The sequence below is a fragment of the Artemia franciscana genome, chromosome 10 (genome assembly GCF_032884065.1).
Source record: "Artemia franciscana chromosome 10, ASM3288406v1, whole genome shotgun sequence".
In the NCBI taxonomy this organism is placed as follows: Eukaryota; Metazoa; Arthropoda; class Branchiopoda; order Anostraca; family Artemiidae; genus Artemia; species Artemia franciscana.
The window spans coordinates 30,729,066-30,748,486 of record NC_088872.1 but is presented as its reverse complement, the minus strand read 5'-3'; the positions used below and the strand labels follow the sequence as shown (position 1 = coordinate 30,748,486).

The window sequence follows — 19,421 nt, the reverse complement described above, 5'->3', positions numbered from 1 at the left end:
ATTTATAAATTATTTAACGAAATAACAACTATGCTATAGCTTAGTACTAATAATGGATCTTTTTCTTTTTCAGGGTCCCTTTTGAGTCGATATGGAGGAACAAACTTCAAATTCAAGTAAGTAATTTATAAATTATTTAACGAAAAAACAACTATGCTATAGCTTAGTACTAATAATGGATCTTTTTCTTTTTCAGGGTCCCTTTTGAGTCGATATGGAGGAACAAACTTCAAATTCAAGTAAGTAATTTATAAATTATTTAACGAAATAACAACTATGCTATAGCTTAGTACTAATAATGGATCTTTTTCTTTTTCAGGGTCCCTTTTGAGTCGACATGGAGGAACGAACTTCAAATTCAAGTAAGTAATATGTAAATTATTTAACGAAAAAACAAATATGCTATAGCTTAGTACTAATAATTGATCTTTTTCTTTTTCAGGGTCCCTTTTGAGTCGACATGGAGGAACAAACTTCAAATTCAAGTAAGTAATATGTAAATTATTTAACGAAAAAACAAATATGCTATAGCTTAGTACTAATAATTGATCTTTTTCTTTTTCAGGGTCCCTTTTGAGTCGACATGGAGGAACAAACTTCAAATTCAAGTAAGTAATATGTAAATTATTTAACGAAAAAACGACTATGCTATAGCTTAGTACTAATAATTGATCTTTTTCTTTTTCAGGGTCCCTTTTGAGTCGACATGGAGGAACAAACTTCAAATTCAAGTAAGTAATTTATAAATTATTTAACGAAAAAACAACTATGCTATAGCTTAGTACTAATAATTGATCTTTTTCATTTTCAGGGTTCCTTGTGAGTCGACATGGAGGAACAAACTTCAAATTCAAGTAAGTAATTTATAAATTATTTAACGAAAAAACAAATATGCTCTAGCTTAGTACTAATAATTGATCTTTTTCATTTTCAGGGTTCCTTGTGAGTCGACTTGGAGGAACAAACTTCAAATTCAAGTAAGTAATATGTAAATTATTTAACGAAAAAACAACTATGCTATAGCTTAGTACTAATAATTGATCTTTTTCTTTTTCAGGGTCGCTTTTGAGTCGACATGGAGGAACAAACTTCAAATTCAAGTAAGTAATATGTAAATTATTTAACGAAAAAACAAATATGCTATAGCTTAGTACTAATAATTGATCTTTTTCTTTTTCAGGGTCCCTTTTGAGTCGACATGGAGGAACAAACTTCAAATTCAAGTAAGTAATATGTAAATTATTTAACGAAAAAACGACTATGCTATAGCTTAGTACTAATAATTGATCTTTTTCTTTTTCAGGGTCCCTTTTGAGTCGACATGGAGGAACAAACTTCAAATTCAAGTAAGTAATTTATAAATTATTTAACGAAAAAACAACTATGCTATAGCTTAGTACTAATAATTGATCTTTTTCATTTTCAGGGTTCCTTGTGAGTCGACATGGAGGAACAAACTTCAAATTCAAGTAAGTAATTTATAAATTATTTAACGAAAAAACAAATATGCTCTAGCTTAGTACTAATAATTGATCTTTTTCATTTTCAGGGTTCCTTGTGAGTCGACTTGGAGGAACAAACTTCAAATTCAAGTAAGTAATATGTAAATTATTTCACGAAAAAACAACTATGCTTTAGCTTAGTACTAATAATTGATCTTTTTCTTTTTAAGGGTCCCTTTTGAGTCGACATGGAGGAACAAACTTACTTTGTTCCTCCATAAATTCAAATTCAAGTAAGTAATTTATAAATTATTTAACGAAAAAACAACTATGCTATAGTTTAGTACTAATAATTGATCTTTTTCTTTTTCAGGGTCCCTTTTGAGTCGACATGGAGGAACAAACTTCAAATTCAAGTAAGTAATATGTAAATTATTTAACGAAAAAACAACTATGCTATAGCTTAGTACTAATAATTGATCTTTTTTCTTTTTCAGGGTCCCTTTTGAGTCGACATGGAGGAACAAACTTCAAATTCAAGTAAGTAATTTATAAATTATTTAACGAAAAAACAACTATGCTATAGCTTAGTACTAATAATTGATCTTTTTCTTTTTCAGGGTCCCTTTTGAGTCGACATGGAGGAACAAACTTCAAATTCAAGTAAGTAATATGTAAATTATTTAACGAAAAAACAACTATGCTATGGCTTAGTACTAATAATTGATCTTTTTTCTTTTTCAGGGTCGCTTTTGAGTCGACATGGAGGAACAAACTTCAAATTCAAGTAAGTAATATGTAAATTATTTAACGAAAAAACAAATATGCTATAGCTTAGTACTAATAATTGATCTTTTTCTTTTTCAGGGTCCCTTTTGAGTCGACATGGAGGAACAAACTTCAAATTCAAGTAAGTAATATGTAAATTATTTAACGAAAAAACAACTATGCTATAGCTTAGTACTAATAATTGATCTTTTTTCTTTTTCAGGGTCGCTTTTGAGTCGACATGGAGGAACAAACTTCAAATTCAAGTAAGTAATTTATAAATTATTTAACGAAAAAACAACTATGCTATAGCTTAGTACTAATAATTGATCTTTTTCATTTTCAGGGTCCCTTTTGAGTCGACATGGAGGAACAAACTTCAAATTCAAGTAAGTAATTTATAAATTATTTAACGAAAAAACAACTATGCTATAGCTTAGTACTAATAATGGATCTTTTTCTTTTTCAGGGTCCCTTTTGAGTCGATATGGAGGAACAAACTTCAAATTCAAGTAAGTAATTTATAAATTATTTAACGAAAAAACAACTATGCTATAGCTTAGTACTAATAATTGATCTTTTTCTTTTTCAGGGTCCCTTTTGAGTCGACATGGAGGAACGAACTTCAAATTCAAGTAAATAATTTATAATTAATTTTATAATTATAAATTAGTACTAATAATTAATTTTTTTCTTTTTCAGGGTCTCTTTTGAGTCTACGTGGAGGAACAAACTTCAAATACAAGTAAGTAATATGTAAATTATTTAACAAAAAAACAACTATGCTATAGCTAAGTACTAATAATTGATATTTTTCTTTTAAATTCAAAGTAAATTCAAAGTAAAAGCAAATTCAAGTAGGTAATTTATAAATTATTTAAAGAAAAACAACTGTACTATAGCTTCCTACGAATAATTGATCTTTCTCTTTTACAGGTTCCCTTTTGAGTCGAGAAGGAGGAACAAACTGCAAAGTCAAATAAGTAATTTAAAAATTATTTAAAGAAAAGACATCTGTTCTGTAGCTTCCTACGAATAATTGATCTTTCTCTTTTATAGGTTCCCTTTCGAGTCACCATGGAGGGACAAACTTCAAATTCAAGTAGGTAATTTATAAATTATTTAAAGAAAAACAACTTTTCATATTTTTTTCAAGATTTGAAGCATAGATTTGAAGATTTGCATTTCACGAGCGATAGAATTTACTTGTAGCGTTCCGTTTCGGACATATTGCTAGGCAGCTTAAATGTATAAAACATCCTCTCCAATGGGGGCTGTTTTGCCTTCTACTTAAAATGCTGTTAAAAATTGCGTTCATATTCCGTTTCAGTTTTGTCTGACATCTACAATTTTTTTTATTAATAAATAAGAGAATATAAGAGAAAAATAATAGAATACATATTTTTGTTTCGAGAGCATACGATCTGAACATCTATTTCCAAATGATAAAGAACAACTCAAGAATAAAAAAAATCTATCAAATCTATGAAATTTAAAGTAGTTCATGCTTTCTTCATACGTACAGCATCATGTTTTATACCCCTTTCCAGATGCCTAAAATCTTAACCCAATCCCCATTAGTATTTTAACATATTATCCCTCCTTCTACAGAGAAATGCAATAGGCAAGTCTGGGTGTAACCTGGTGAGTACAAACTACCCACTATGGTAGTGAGTGTGAGTACATGTTCACATACTCACATACTGTGAGTACATACTCACAGTGTGAGTATGGTTGTGAGTACAAACTACCTTTCAGCAACTGCTACTTAGTAAACATATTTTTTTATGCTTAGGTTTAAATCTTCTTATGTCACAAAAGAGAGCAAATAATTTAAGATTTAAATGTGTCGGACTGGACGTCAGACCGTTGACCTATAGTAATATCCTTTTTTGAAACCTAGGCTTAAATCTTGAAGTTTGGAAATTTTCATCCGAAGGTCCTCTTTGCACTTATTCAAAACTTTACTGTTAAAAAATTTAGCAGAATGAAATAATTATTCTGAATTTTAGCAAACTATGTCATTTTAAGCTAAATCTCAAGCCTTAACTTGCAACATTTCTTTGAACTAAAATAAGACGGATTTCACAAAAAAAATTAACAAGTGTTTTCCAAATAGGAAAGACTTCACCATTCTCAGTTTCAAAGAAAGTTACTTTTGATAATAACCAGAGCTGGGTTAGTTCCATAATGCTGGATAATCATCAATAAAGCGCTGTATATAGAAACCTTCTTAAACCACCATCTCCAGCCTTCTTAAACCATAATGTTTTCAATAAAATGCTAAGACTTTAAATAGAGCAAAATGAGGCGGTAGCAACGCGGTGAGATTATAAAAAAAAACCTTTCCGTTTAGCTTAGGTTTAATATTCAATATTTCTCTTTTTCACTTGTTTCACTTTGTTCACTTTTTTTTTTCATTGAACAATTTTTACAATTATTTAAAGAAAAAACAATTGTGCTTTAGCTTATGACTAGTATTTGCTATTTCTCTTTTTCAGGTTCTCTTTTAAGTCAGCATTAAGGAAGAAAATCTGATTCCAAGTAAGTAATTTTTTAATTATTTAAAGAAATAAACAATAGTGCTTTAGTTCGCGATTAAAATTTGATATTTCTCTTTCACAGATTTTCTTTTGAGTCAATATCGAGGAAGAAAAGTCAATTCCAAGTAAGTAATTTATTAAGTCAAAATTTCGTGTGATAGTGAAAGTTCTCTGAATAATATTTCAAAAGATATTTCATGTTTAACAGGGGCATAATTTACTATGGGCTAGGAGAGGGGGCAACTGCCTCCTCCAGCCCTAGTTTGCCCCCTCCTCCAAGCTAAAATTTATTTTCTACTAATAATCTTGCAATAACTAAGATAAACTTGTATAATTCATGCATCCAGAAAAACAGTCAGTTTTCTTTAGTATATCCTTGCCTTTATGGTATTATTCCAAAGCTTGAAAAAATGTCAGGTGTCATCCAATACCAGATGACACTGATAACCTGATGACTTAACCGCGTTAGCTACTTGTCCCACTACACTTATTCCGTAATTTACTGGTAAAACTAACTGGAGTTTAGAATCAATAAGCATGCAACATAATGTTTCAAAAGATATTACATGTTTAACAGGGGCGTAATTTGCTATGGGCCAGGGGCGGGAAGCAACTGCCTCATCCGGATCCCAGTTTACCCCCCCCCCCTCCTAGCTGAAACTTATTTTCAACTAAAAATCTGGTAATAACTAAGATAAGCATGTATAATTCAAGCATCCAGAAAAATAGGTCAGTTTTCTTTAGTATATCCTTGCCTTTATGGTACTTTATGGCTCATTTTTCTTTTTTTACTGTCATTTTCACTGGATTTGGAAAAATTTGGCTCCAACTTTGTCGTGAGAAACCAGTAAGCTCCATACCTCGAAGTCCATATCCACCCCGTTGATGTTACCATCCTCAACAGGTCTTATAACCCCAGCAAGCAAAAGCATAGTGTAGAAATTAATAATGGGCTGTCGAACTTCTAGCTGCACAAGGGAATGTCTTTGATAATTTACTTCGTCCAATTCAATCAACAGCCAATTGACAAGCATTTGACCTAAAATGATGATTAATATGAAACAAATTTTTAACAGTTTACGCATATTGTCAAATAATCACCCTCTCAAAAGAGGGAACGAATTTTTTTTCAAGGTTTTTTGTTTCGGAAAAAAACTGAATTGCATGATAGAATTTAAACTTGCACATTTGAACATGCTATGCATAGAGGGGAAAGTCAATAATTTGTAATTTCAGATCCTGATTTGAAGAGCGGCCAACTTCAAATTCCGTTTTCCGAGCCCCATTTATTTAGTAATTACATACCAGGTAAAACACACACAGAAAAAGTTTACTTGACTAGTAAAACCCCGAGTTATTTTGGGGTTTTCCATAATTTTATAGCGTATACGAAGGAATAAGCCGTTGGGAGGAGTATTAGAGCAAGACTTATAACTTATGTAGAATAACACATCTATCATAAATAAGAATAATATATTGAAATCTCATTAGTTGAGGTGAAAAATATTGTAGCCAACATATTGCATTATATTTTTTCGTTTTGATGCAAATTAGAACATTATGTAATGGTCCCAACAGTAGATGCAGCAGCGCAATCTATTTCAAAACATAGATAACTTCAAGGTTTGAAGCATCGAAACTCAATATAGTGTCTTTCTTGAGATTGATAGCATTTTGTCCAGTGTTTCCATTCTAGGGATTTTACCCCTATAATAGGGATTTTTGAGGTCTGTTAAGGGAAGGCTTTTTCATTTGGGGATTTTTGGATTTTTAAGGAATTTCTAGGTTTTTTCTAAATCTGGTGATTTTTCACGTTATTGCCCATAGATTCATTATTCGATCAAACAAATCATACATGAGGCTAACTAATAGACAAAAAAAGAAAATAAGTGGTCCATTAGGCCTCCCAATATGTGTCAAATTAGTATTCATGCAAATATACCACCTTCGAAGCTTCCGATTTCGCACTATATCCGATATAGACTTCAGAGCGTTATCATCAAGATCATAAGCAAACCTAGTTAATTGAAAATATGTTCTATACTTCCTATTTCACAACATTTGCTCAGGGCAATTTTTTTCTTCATGTTTAGGTTTTTTTTCTCAATAATCTATCACTTCCAAATTCGATTTTTTTTTTCTCTTAAAACATTTGAAAGTGGACTGGATATGAATAGACACTCTACATCAGCAAATGGATCAGAAATGGAGTTACTAAAAAAAAAGGTAGCTATACATTAAATATAATTTTCTGAATGAAAAAAAGAAGTTATTGAAAAAGAAAATGGGACTTGGTGCTTTTCGTAATAAGATTTCTAATAAAACTGGACAGGTTAAATCGATAAAAGATTAATGACTGAAGTCGGTAGGGAGTAAGGGGGGTGGGCTATAACCTCTGGGAATTGTTTAATGGTTTTACTTTTCACTTCTAATATCGAATCGATATTCAATAAATTCTCCAAATTCTCTTGTTCGCAATTGAAATACCTAATAAGCACGAATAAACTTCCTATTCTATAGCAGTTTCAAGCTCTTATCTGCTAAAATTTAAAATTTTTAATTTTTTACCAGAAGAAAGATCATGGATGTGTTTTTTCTCAGGGATGATCGTACCGAGCCAATAGTCCTAAAACATCAGGAGAGGGCTCAGTTGAACGGAAATTAAAGTTTATAGTGTTCTTTATTATGTGACCTAACGGATTGGAGGGCAACCAGCCCACTCACATGTCCCTTTTTTTCAAAAATGGTTCAATTCAAATTTTGAGATATCCACTTGTTCAGCATAGCTGAAAGGTTACAAAACTAAACGCACATATAAGCGGTATCAGCCTATACTCCTTTTCAATGGTTTTCAGTTTTAATACGCAGTACTAGGAGACCTAACTTCAATTTGTGAGAGGAATTTCAGACATAAAATGACATTCAGTGTACCCCCCCCCTCTGAAAATGTATACCCCAAACACCCTGATACACAGAAGAAAACTTTTGTGTGATTTTTCCAGATTTTCATCTATAAAATGGAAAAACAACCCTAAAGTACAGTATAATTACTGGGACACCAGCAAAAATTTTTTAAATGATCTTTTTTAAATTTTCATGGATAAAATTTGTCCCGCCCTTCACAAATTTTAATAAGCTTCAGTCTCATCGTTTCTTTAAAAAAAAAAGATCTAAAGGAAATATTTTTCTCCCAATATATTTCCGTTCTTTACTGACAATTTACTAAAAAAAAATTTCCACAAAATAAGTTTTTAAGGAAAAGTAAAGAGCTCCATTAAACCAAAAATTAGCACAAACAGAATCAAATAATCTACCAAGCGTAAAATCACCACAAATCAGCATCAATAAATAAATTAAACCCAGAACGAACAGAAATTACAATAAATAACCGAGTCAAACTCAAAACAAGGAGAAAATAAAATGATTAAGACTCACAGCCCCTACGCCTACTCAAGGCCAGAATATAATTTGCACTTTACTGAAAAAATTAAATGTTTTCACTTTGATAACTTCAATAAATAGAAAATTATTATAATTTTAAACAATAAATATGAGCATCTGTATATTAATCTAACAACACATATTCTTTTGTATTTTTTCATTAGAATGCAGATTATGTTCTGGCCTTGAGAAGGCATAGGGGTTGTGAGCCCTAACCATGTTAGTTTCCGCTAGTTTTGAGTTTGACTCGGCTATTTATTGTGATTGCTGTTTGTTTTGGGTTTGATTTATTTGCGGTAGTATTTCTAGTGCCCTTTTTAAGTGACCCAAAAAATTGGAGGGCACCTAGGCCCCCTCCCAAACTAATTTTTTTCCAAAGTCCCCTGATCAAAATTTTAAAATAGCTATTTGTTCAGCATAGTCAAAAAACCCAATAACTATGTCTTTGGGGACGATTCAATCCCCCAGAGCTCCCGAGGAGGGGCTGCAAGTTACAAACTTTGACCATTGTTTACATATAGTAATGGTTATTGGGAATAATTTATACAAGAAGGGGTGTAAAAAGTCACACCTCGGAAACAACAGTATTTTGCTCACATACACCAAAATTGGAGGCACAGGCAAATAAAGCAACCACATTTAGACAACAAAAGAAATAAATAAAATCGAACCGAGCTCTACCTCTACATAGCTCTTTTACTTATAAAAGTTATTCTTTTTTTTTTAAGAAAACACCAGAAAAAAATTCTTAGAATCCAAGGCTCCTATGGATGAACCTGAGGCTCTCGCAAAAACAACTGAACATATTTACAGATCTAAAAGGATAAAAATTGTGTAACTATCGAGTATCGAGCACTACTATTTATAGTTCTGGCCAGAAAGCCTAGCGGCTATGTCTGGCCCTCGAAAGAACCGTCATTTAAATCAAAAATATATATAAATATTCCGACAAACGCCTTGATAGATATCATGGAACCTTTGAATTGACAAAAACTGTCCATCGAAGGGCATTTCAAACTCGTCATCGAGCTTAATCGTAATAATTAGGGAATACAGAAGAATATTTAGCTAGGCATCTAGACTGGCATGACATGACTAGACAAAGCCAAAGCAGAGCTTGGTCAATAAAATTTAGGAAACTAATAAACCAAACAATTAGTCTTTCTTACGTTTAGCAAAATATTACTATCCACAACACTATTGTCAATGGGTATTTTGCCAAGAACTGAATAAGAGAAAGCGAAAGCAGCCAAGAGGCCACTTAACATTTACACACCTACTGAAATAAAAATGTTCTTCAGTCGAAAAGCAAGCCTTAATGTTAATTTGAATTTTCATATTGTTCCTGTAAATAAGAAGAACACCTATGAGGACGAGTTAGATTTCTCTACAGTAAAATATTAAACAAAAAGAGTTATCAGTATCCTTTTGGCTTGCTTAGTCATTGAGAGCATAGCTCCCTGACAATAATTCTCTCATCATGCTTTTCTACTTTTCTTCATAATATCATATTTTTCGGGATTTCGGGTTAAAACTGAATCTTTTATGTCACGAGGCTGTAACAGTATCAACTTCGTGCACTGTTATCGAATTTTCCTGAAGACCTAAAGTTGCAAGCAATTTAAGTTCGAACGCTGGCAAAAAAAAACTAAGGTTTAGAAATTATGGGGATATGGATCCAAAAATTAAACTATCCGAAAGATATCGCTTTGTAGGTTTTCACGATGTTTTGTGCTTATTGAATATACTCATAATGGAATAATAATGATTATAATATTTGCCTCTAAAAACAGAGATGGGATGGGATGGCGGGGGGGGGGCTTAGGCACAGACCAGAGAAAAATTATTTTGCCTCTTCCCTCCAAAAGTGAAATCCAAGCGTACTTTTTCATTCCAATAGAAGGTAGCAGCATCTTTTTATTGGAACTAAACAAAATCATAAGAGCTTAGCCAAAAAACCATTACAGAAATCTATATATATAAAAATAAGTTGTCTGTCTGTGTGTCTGTCTGTGGATCAGGTGACGTCATGTTTCTGTGTTGACTGACGTCATGAAATTAGTTGTCGTCATTTTTGCTTTGACGGTGACGTCATTAACGGTATTTAAGACATTTGTTCACGGAAAAATGTTTAATTGTAAAATGACTGAAAAACCTACAATGGCAACAGCCGAGGAAGCTGCTCAAAGAGTTTATGCCAAAAAACGTCCTGCTGATAGAGAAAGTAAGAAAAGAAAGCGTTCCGAGGAATCACAAGAACAGCAAGAAAACAGGCTTGCGGCTAAAGAACGCAAAACCGCGCAGTTAGATGAAAATCCACCTGGACAGCGAGAGTCAAAACATATCAAAACTGAAAATGATAGCGATGATGATTGGGTTTGGGATTTTGACTTGGATAAGGTCATCAATGCCTACCAGATTTAAGTTAAAAAAACAAAGGTTCGTCGATATGTACTTCATAGTGACGCTGAAAAATAAAGAAGAAAAAGAAAACTGAAAAAAGAAAAAAGGTAAAAAACTAAAAAAAAACTAAAAAGAAAAAACACTCAAAGAGAAATTACAGACCGGGACACAAATGACGACCGAGACAGAGGGAATATCTATCTATATATATAAAAATAAGTTGTCTGTCTGTGGATCAGGTGACGTCATGTTTCTGTGTTGACTGACGTCATGAAATTAGTTGTCGTCATTTTTGCTTTGACGGTGACGTCATTAACGGTATTTAAGACATTTGTTCACGGAAAAATGTTTAATTGTAAAATGACTGAAGAACCTACATTGGCAACAGCCGAGGAAGCTGCTCAAAGAGTTTATGCCAAAAAACTTGCTGCTGATAGAGAAAGTAAGAAAAGAAAGCGTTCCGAGGAATCACAAGAACAGCAAGAAAACAGGCTTGCGGCTAAAGAACGCAAAACCGCGCAGTTAGATGAAAATCCACCTGGACAGCGAGAGTCAAAACATATCAAAACTGAAAATGATAGCGATGATGATTGGGTTTGGGATTTTGACTTGGATAAGGTCATCAATGCCTACCAGATTTAAGTTAAAAAAACAAAGGTTCTTCGATATGTACTTCATAGTGACGCTGAAAAATAAAGAAGAAAAAGAAAACTGAAAAAAGAAAAAAGGTAAAAAACTAAAAAAAACTAAAAAGAAAAAACACTCAAAGAGAAATTACAGACCGGGACACAAATGACGACCGAGACAGAGGGAATATAAGTGACGACCGGGAACCTCAAAGAGAAATTACAGACTGGGACACCCGGACACAAATCACTACCGGGACACAGGGAATATAAATGACGACCGGGACACAGGGACACAACTACAACGGGGACGCCGGGGGCACAGGCGGGATATATAAATGACGACCGGGACACAGGGATTGTTCGAATAGAAATTACAGACCGGGACACCGGGACACAAATGACGACCGGGACACCGGGACACAGGGAATATAAATGACGACCGGGACACTCAAAGAGAAATTACAAACTGGGACACCGGGACACAAATGACGACCGGGACACAGGGAATATAAATGACGACCGGGACACAGGGACACATCATTAGAATAATGAGGTATAGATCTGAATAGGGATTGTTTTTCCAATGGACAATTATATGTTGCATGTTCAAGAGTCAGTAAACCTGACAATCTATTTATATGCACAGACAATGGGACAGCGAAGAATGTTGTATATTCGCATGTTTTACGTAGTTAAAAACATATATTTATATCTATCTCTATTCACAGGTGGGACACAGGGACACAACTACAATGGCGCGTAACTAATATGGCGCGTAACGACTTACGCGCGCGGGGGGGGCTTGGGGGGCGCGAAGCGCCCCACCAACTAGGTGTTGGGGTGGCGCGAAGCGCCACCCCAACAGCTAGTATAATATATAATATTCCTTTTTTTTAGTGTTCAAATTATTTTTTCAGTTTCAATCTGTTTAACATGAAACAATCATCACAAAATAATTCAGGAATTATAAACAACATGAAAAAGCATTACAAGAAATCTAAAAGAGATTCTGAAAAGAGCTGAAATTGCACTGCCACAATATACTCGTAAATCCTAATTCAAGCCGAAGATTGAGGGATATGTCAACAGCTAAAGACGGCAAAAAACATGTGAATCCGGTAGAAAGAGGCGTCAAATGGGATTATTTATTTGTCCAGCTTTATTTACATGTGCTATTTGCTCAGCTATTGGAAATATTCCCTACTTGCTGATTGATTATTTTAGCCATCTATTTAGTGCTTGTGACATACAATCGCTAGTAGAAGATCCTCAATCGCCCCAAACGGCCGTGAATGTTGTCCAATTCCAACATTCATTTTCCAACATGAACGTACACTCCAGCACTAAAAAATTCAACCAATCAAGATGTTTGTCATCTGAGGCCACGGCAACTATTTTTAGTACTATGCTTCAGAAGGAAAGCAGCAGAACGTATTGATACATTATTTTTCAAATAGTAACTCCTGTTATAAGCATAGACCGAAAATAGTTAGGACATCAAATTAAAAAAACAAAACAAAAAAACCTTTTTCAATAACAAGAATAGAACACAAAAATGAATTATGGATGTTAAAATCCCCCACCACCACCAGAAAAAATTCCCCCAGAAAACATCTGTATACTTCCCAATAACCAATACTAGGCTATATGTAAACAATGGGCAAAGTTCATACTTTGTGGAAGATTTTCTTTTTTTAATAATTTTTTCTTTTTTAACTGAGAATTGACATCCTATATTTTTCGTGTGTATAACAATAATCCAGATACCTTTTGAAAATTACCCTTGGTAAAATTCGTTTGCCCCACACATCCCCCTTACTATCTATTAAAAACCACCTGGTGACTGAAATAAAAGACCACTGAACGTTGAAAGCCTTGAGCATCAGAAGGATGCTCACGCAAATTTCACAATTTCAAAACGCAAATTCTTCGTTGACAAATCAGTTTGGTTCCAAGCTCTTAGAACAAGACATTCCCGTTTGATAGCTAGAAAGTAAGTCTTTGATTCTTAATTGCTTCACATTAAATGCTACACATTGCGGCAGATAATTACATTAATGATTTCTATACCAAGGAAACGAGCTTCGCCAGTGATTATTATTCGTTTAATAAGACAACGGTCTGTTTCTGAAGCAGAAAACAATCTAAATAGGACACGAACTTTTGAAAATCCATCCTCGAGTCTGAGTCAAAACGATAAAAACGATCTAGGTAGGTAAAAACTATGAAAAAATCGACTTAGAAAACGCACGCTCGAAACTGAATCTTATTTTTAATCAACTGCACCATAGACAGGAAATACGCGGCATCAAAATCATAGATGCTTTCAAAACAAGTTTTTACAAGATTTTCGACACTTGGCAAGGTATCAAAACTAGTTTTACTGACGGGAAGTTCATTTTATTGCTCTTTTTAGATTCCTAAGGACATCATACTTAGGAATCCAATAAAAACAATAAAATGAACTTTCCCCTCAGTAAAACAAGTGTTGATACCTTGCCAAAGACCTTTGCTAATCCATCTTTGATGCAGCACTAAGATTGAAAAAAAACAAACGAGAATGCAAAAACTGCTAAAAAAAGAAAAAGCAAATATAAAAAACCATGAAGAACAACAACAAACTTAAAAGTAGAATCAACCAAGGGTAAAAAGAAAAAATTATTGCATAAAAACGGAATTAAAATAGTCAAGGCTTGATCCTGAAAAGGGGGGGAAAAGAAGAAACAAACCAGAGACTGTCTATGTTGTAATATTACGCTCATATTTATAATAAAAACCTCAGAAATCCTTAAATACTATCTTTGATGAAAATTAAACACTGTCTTTGAAAACCCTAATCAATATGGTTTGATAATGCTCTTTTCTTCTGAAATGGTAGTCAAACAATTGTTATTTGAAGCTGAAATTGGTCAGGGAGCCAAAATTCGGCGCTCTAAACATATTTATGGAAATTTCTTGTATGAATCAGCTTTAAATAACCTGTAACATTTTTATCTATTATGTTACATGTACTTCGCGACCTGGAGCCACTTGCGCCCATATCTTTATTTCATTGACTTCGTAGTGTATATTATGTATAGACAGGATACTTGACCCACGCCATTTAGATAGATACTTAAAAAAACCACTCAGGGCATAGTATTAGGTTCTTGATCCATTCCACCAAGTTTTACTCACCTAAGACAAGTACTTGATAAGAAAGAAAAAAAAAGTCATATTTCCCATTGCATGGTTTAGGCTACAGATTCTTTCTGACCTAGTTTCCTGTCACCAGTTGGTTATTAATGCCAAATAAAGCCAAGTTGGAAAAGAATAGCATACATTTTGCTTATAGTATAGCCTAAGACTTTATCTGGTCCAATTACCAACGGGGGGGGGGGGACAAAAAAGTAAAATTACTTTATATGCATTTTGTTATTTTTGAAAAATGATGACTTTTATTTGTCTATTTAAAAAACTTTTCAAATGAAATCTAAAGAGAAATATTAAAACTAATATGTAGGGAGAAAATCCATATAATAAATGGGATTTGACAATGTAAGAAATCTAAAATGAACCAAATTTAATATAATTAGACAATGCAGAGAGACAAATAATAGACGTTACAACAAAAGATCAAACCCAACCCAAAAATTTTGAAATAATAGAATATTTATAACCGTTAGATTACTCTTTTGGAATTTTGAGTCTCTAGAGTTTCTATGCCAAGGGCAAATTACTCCTCCGACCCTAAAACTCCCTTCCTAAAACCACCTATGAAGTGGCCTAAAGCAAATTTGATAAAAAAAAAAAAAAAAAAGTTTCCTGAGTAACCACTATAATGCCTTTTCTCCCATTTACCTTTTTTACTGCAGAGCCATAATCTATTGGCATCAAGATTTTGCAACTTCCAGGCTTTGTGGGTCCCGAGGGAAAAAAACGATTTCAAATGAATTCAAAAGGAAACTATTGATTTATGAAAAAAACAATTTTGCTTTACTTTAAGACGAATATTTGAGATTTCTTTTTATAATAGTCTCAGTTGAGCCAACATGGAGAAGTTCTGAGCACGCAAGATTATAATTTTTTGTAAGAAATATGGGTGACGTCACATTAAAAAAGAAGGTATCACGAGGTAATTACATTAACACTTTCAACAGAAATGTATGACGTCATGTACATTTATCATTTTGTATTCGTAAAAGAAGGTGACGTCATAAACAAAGAAAGGTATATATATAGATAGAGTGTGTAGGTCATCTTAGTTGTTCAAAGTTCACTGAAGAAAGAGGTAATAGTTAGATACAATTAAAACAATATCGTCATATTTACTAGCGGTAAAAATAAAGGCTAAAAATAAGATATTAATTGTTTATTATATAAAAACTAGTCATGCTTTAATGCATGACAAATATTCTATATACCTTTTTGGCTGGTTTTCTTTTGAGCCAATATGAAGGAAGAAAATTCAGTTTCAAGTAAGTGATTTATAAATCATTAATAGAACAAACAATTGTGCTCTGGCTTAGGACTGAAATTTGTTATTCTTCTTTTTCAGGTTTCCTTTTGAGTCAACATAGAAAAAAGACTTCAATTTTAAGCAAAAATTCATAAATTACTTAAAGAAAAAATACCTGGCTTTAGCTTACGACTAATAATTGATTTTTCTCTTTTTCAGATTCCCTTTCAAGTAAAGATGGAGGAGGAAACTTCAATTTCATGTAAGTAATTTATAAATAATTTAAAGAAAAAAAACTTTGTTTTTTTGGATTACGAGTAGTAATCTGTAAATTATTTAACGAAAAAACAACTGTACTGTAGCTTACTAGTAATAATTGATTTTTCTCTTTTTCAGGTTCCCTTTTGAGTCGAGATGGAGGAACAAACTTCAAATTCAAGTAAGTAATTTACAAATTATTTAAAGAAAAAACAACTGTACTGTAGCTTACTAGTAATAATTGATTTTTCTCTTTTTCAGGTTCCCTTTTGAGTCGAGATGGAGGAACAAACTTCAAATTCAAGTAAGTAATTTACAAATTATTTAACGAAAAAAACAACTGTACTGTAGCTTACTAGTAATAATTGATTTTTTCTCTTTTTCAGGATCCCTTTTGAGTCGAGATGGAGGAACAAACTTCAAATTCAAGTAAGTAATTTACAAATTAATTAACGAAAAAAACAACTGTACTGTAGCTTACTAGTAATAATTGATTTTTCTCTTTTTCAGGTTCCCTTTTGAGTCGAGATGGAGGAACAAACTTCAAATTCAAGTAAGTAATTTACAAATTACTGAACGAAAAAACAACTGTAGGGGAGACCGGGGCGCCTTCGGTCACGGGGTGCCTCCGGTCACCCCCAATAACTCATTTTGAGTTTACGTATTTTTATGCTAGATGGCACTGGGGAGGTTGTTTATCCAAGGCGGATGTCCGAAGAAAATTTCCCTCAGTTAGCTTCAGCCAGTTTAGCTGGAGAGAGTTTCGTACCATTTTTTTTTGCGAAAAGTAAGTTTCTCTACTTCTGTTTGAACCTAGCCTTCCCCTTCTGTTTGGCATGGATTTCGATGATTAAATTTGTATACACATAGAAATGATAGGACTAGAAGATAGTGGTATTTCTAAGGAGAAATCTTTCTCTGTTTTCGGGTCAGAAAATAAGTTTGACAAAATGGCGGCTGGGGCACCTTCGGTCAGTCCACGACGGGGCACCTTCGGTCGCTGACCGGAGGCACCCCAACCTGATGAATAACGTAACCTTACCAGTTTTAAGTTAAAGATAGGTCTCTCTACAATTCAATTGTGGTTAACATTGATGCTCCCAGCATAGAACTAAAGTAAGGTGTACCAAAAGAGTTTGTTACTTTCAGAACGAGAGAAGGGCAGTGATATTCCGCTGCATCAGCGAGTGTGTCCAAAAGAAATGAAGCCTGTAAATGACGCGCTCGGGCCACAGTGCATTTTCTTTGACGCTTGTTGGGTCGTGCTATTAAGTTCCACGAACTTATTACGCCGGAAATAAGTTCGTTTGTGTCTTCTCTTTTACTGTAGGTCATTTTTACACTGCCAAATTCGTAAGTCTTAATTTCATTGTTTCTTCCAGATCATTGGTTATGGTTCGGAACAGAGTTCCAAAACGCCCGAAGGGTGTGTCAGATGAGGCTATGAACATTGCTGTTTCCAAAGTTTTGATGGACAAAGCTTCAATTCGTAGTACTGCAACAGCTTTCGGAATACCGAAATCAACCCTTATCGACAACGTTCGCCGAGCAAAAGAACTACGCGAGCAAGAGCAAGGGGGCATACCAGTGCCTATTCAAGCTGGGGTCTCTAATTCTGGAACCTCTAGTGGTGGCACATTCAATAGTGCTTTTCTTCCGACAAGAAAAGAGAGACTGTCAACTGCAAAAGTTTTCACGGCCAATGAAGAGGGCCAGCTTGCTGTTTATTTGAAACATTGTTCGAAAGTCCATTATGGTATGACCCTGATGCAAACACGAAAGTTTGCATATGATTATGCAAAAAGACTAGATAAGAAAGTTCCTCACAACTGGGAAGAAGCACAGATGGCTGGGCCAGACTGGATGAAGGGCTTTATGATAAGGCAAGGTGATTTGTCTCTCAGAAAGCCAGAGGAAAACTAGCTTAGCTCGCAGCTCGAGCTTCAATCGTGCTAATGTTGACAGATTCCTTGACAACTTGGAGGCTGTCCTGCACAAATACAAATTCACAGGAGAAAGCATTTGGAACTGTGACGAAACGGGGGTCACAACTGTACTTGACAGCCCCAAGGTGATAGCACAAACCGGTACCAAGCAGGTTGGTCAGGTTACCACAGCTGAAAGGGGTGAACTTGTTACTGTTTGTTGCTTTGTCAATGCTATTGGTGGAACCGTGCCACCAGTCTTCGTATTCCCCAGAGCAAAGTTCAAGGATCATATGATGTTTGGGGCCCCTGCAGGAAGTCTCGGCCTAGCCCAAACAACTGGTTGGATGACTGCAACATTGTTTTACGAGGCGATACAGCATTTCAAGAAACAAGTTCGATGTTCCAAGGACAGCCCGGTCCTCTTATTGCTCGATAACCATGAGAGCCACATCGGTCCTTGACGTTACCATGTACGCCCGTGCAAATGGCATTGTTTTACTATCCTTCCCACCCCACTGCAGTCATCGTCTTCAGCCTCTAGATATTACTATCTATGGACCACTGAAGTCTGCTTTGAAAAGAGCATTTCATGATTGGATGACTTCAAATCCGTTTCAGAAGATCCAGATCACCCATATTGCCCAGCTTGTAGGAAATGCTTATCCAAATGCACTGACCATGAACAACATCATTTCTGGGTTTTTGAAGCCTGGCATTTGGCCCTTCAACCGCAATGCTTTTTCTGATGAGGATTTTTATGCTGCGTCTGTCAGCGACCGTCCTAAGGCAGAGCCGTGCCCATCAGCAACAGAGAGAAACCCACCAGTATCGGATCTACTAGATCCTTGCCCATCACCGTCAACTGCACCGGCAACACCAGCTGCAGAGATTCGTTACTCTAATGCTTTGACCCCCGAAGATGTCCGACCGTATCCAAAGGCATTGCTAAGGAAACAGAGCAATAGGAGCGGAAGGAAAAAGGGTGCATCGAGAGTTTTGACAGACACACCAGAGAAAGATAAAATTGAAGCTGCTATGATGGCTAAGAAAGCAAAGCAAGATGAGAAAGATGCAAAAGCAAAAAGCAAGATTGCTGAAAAAAAATATGAAGAAGCCAACAAGTCAAACGAAAAGCAAGGGTCAGAAGAGGAAGCAGCAAACGTCTTTGTGCGATCAGTCGACTGATGAAGAATCTGTTGTTTCAGTTCATCTGGATGATGACACGGATGATAGTCTACATATCGGTGATGACGAGCTAACTGAGCCACTTGCACTGGGGACCCTTAGTATTGGCGACTATGTGTTGGTGGAGTTCGAAGGCAAGAACAGTTCACTGCACTACGTTGGATTCGTCAAAGAAAAAGATAACAGTGAAGTTTTTGTAAGTTTCCTTCGCAGAAAGGACAGTGATTCTAGCAAGTTTTTTTTCCCACAAGTAGTGGATGAAAGCTATGTCAATTTGGCGGATGTTAAGATGAAATTGCCCATTCCTAGCAGAAGTGGGGTTACGGCACATGTCGCAGAGATGATTGAGTTCAGCGACGTCGATTTTTTCACTTTTTCCAAGTCTC

General features: G+C 34.7%; 1 protein-coding gene across 9 annotated transcripts in view; it reads right to left on the bottom strand.

Annotated features, from left to right (window-relative positions):
• The window catches only part of LOC136032062 (uncharacterized), a 53,029-nt gene extending 36,777 nt beyond the window's left edge, over positions 1-16,252 (bottom strand). For 3 of the 9 annotated variants that reach the window (XR_010618638.1, XM_065712178.1, XM_065712176.1), the window contains exon 1: positions 5,614-6,485. Coding sequence is in view for 3 of the 9 variants with exons in the window: in XM_065712178.1 (XP_065568250.1) it covers positions 5,614-5,838 (225 nt within the window). In the remaining 6 variants the exon portion in view is untranslated. Of the gene's footprint in view, positions 1-5,613; positions 6,486-13,387 lie in introns of those variants that run through there. The other 6 variants (XR_010618636.1, XR_010618637.1, XM_065712177.1 and 3 more) reach the window with 5 other exon arrangements.
• Positions 16,253-19,421: the final 3,169 nt, after the last annotated feature.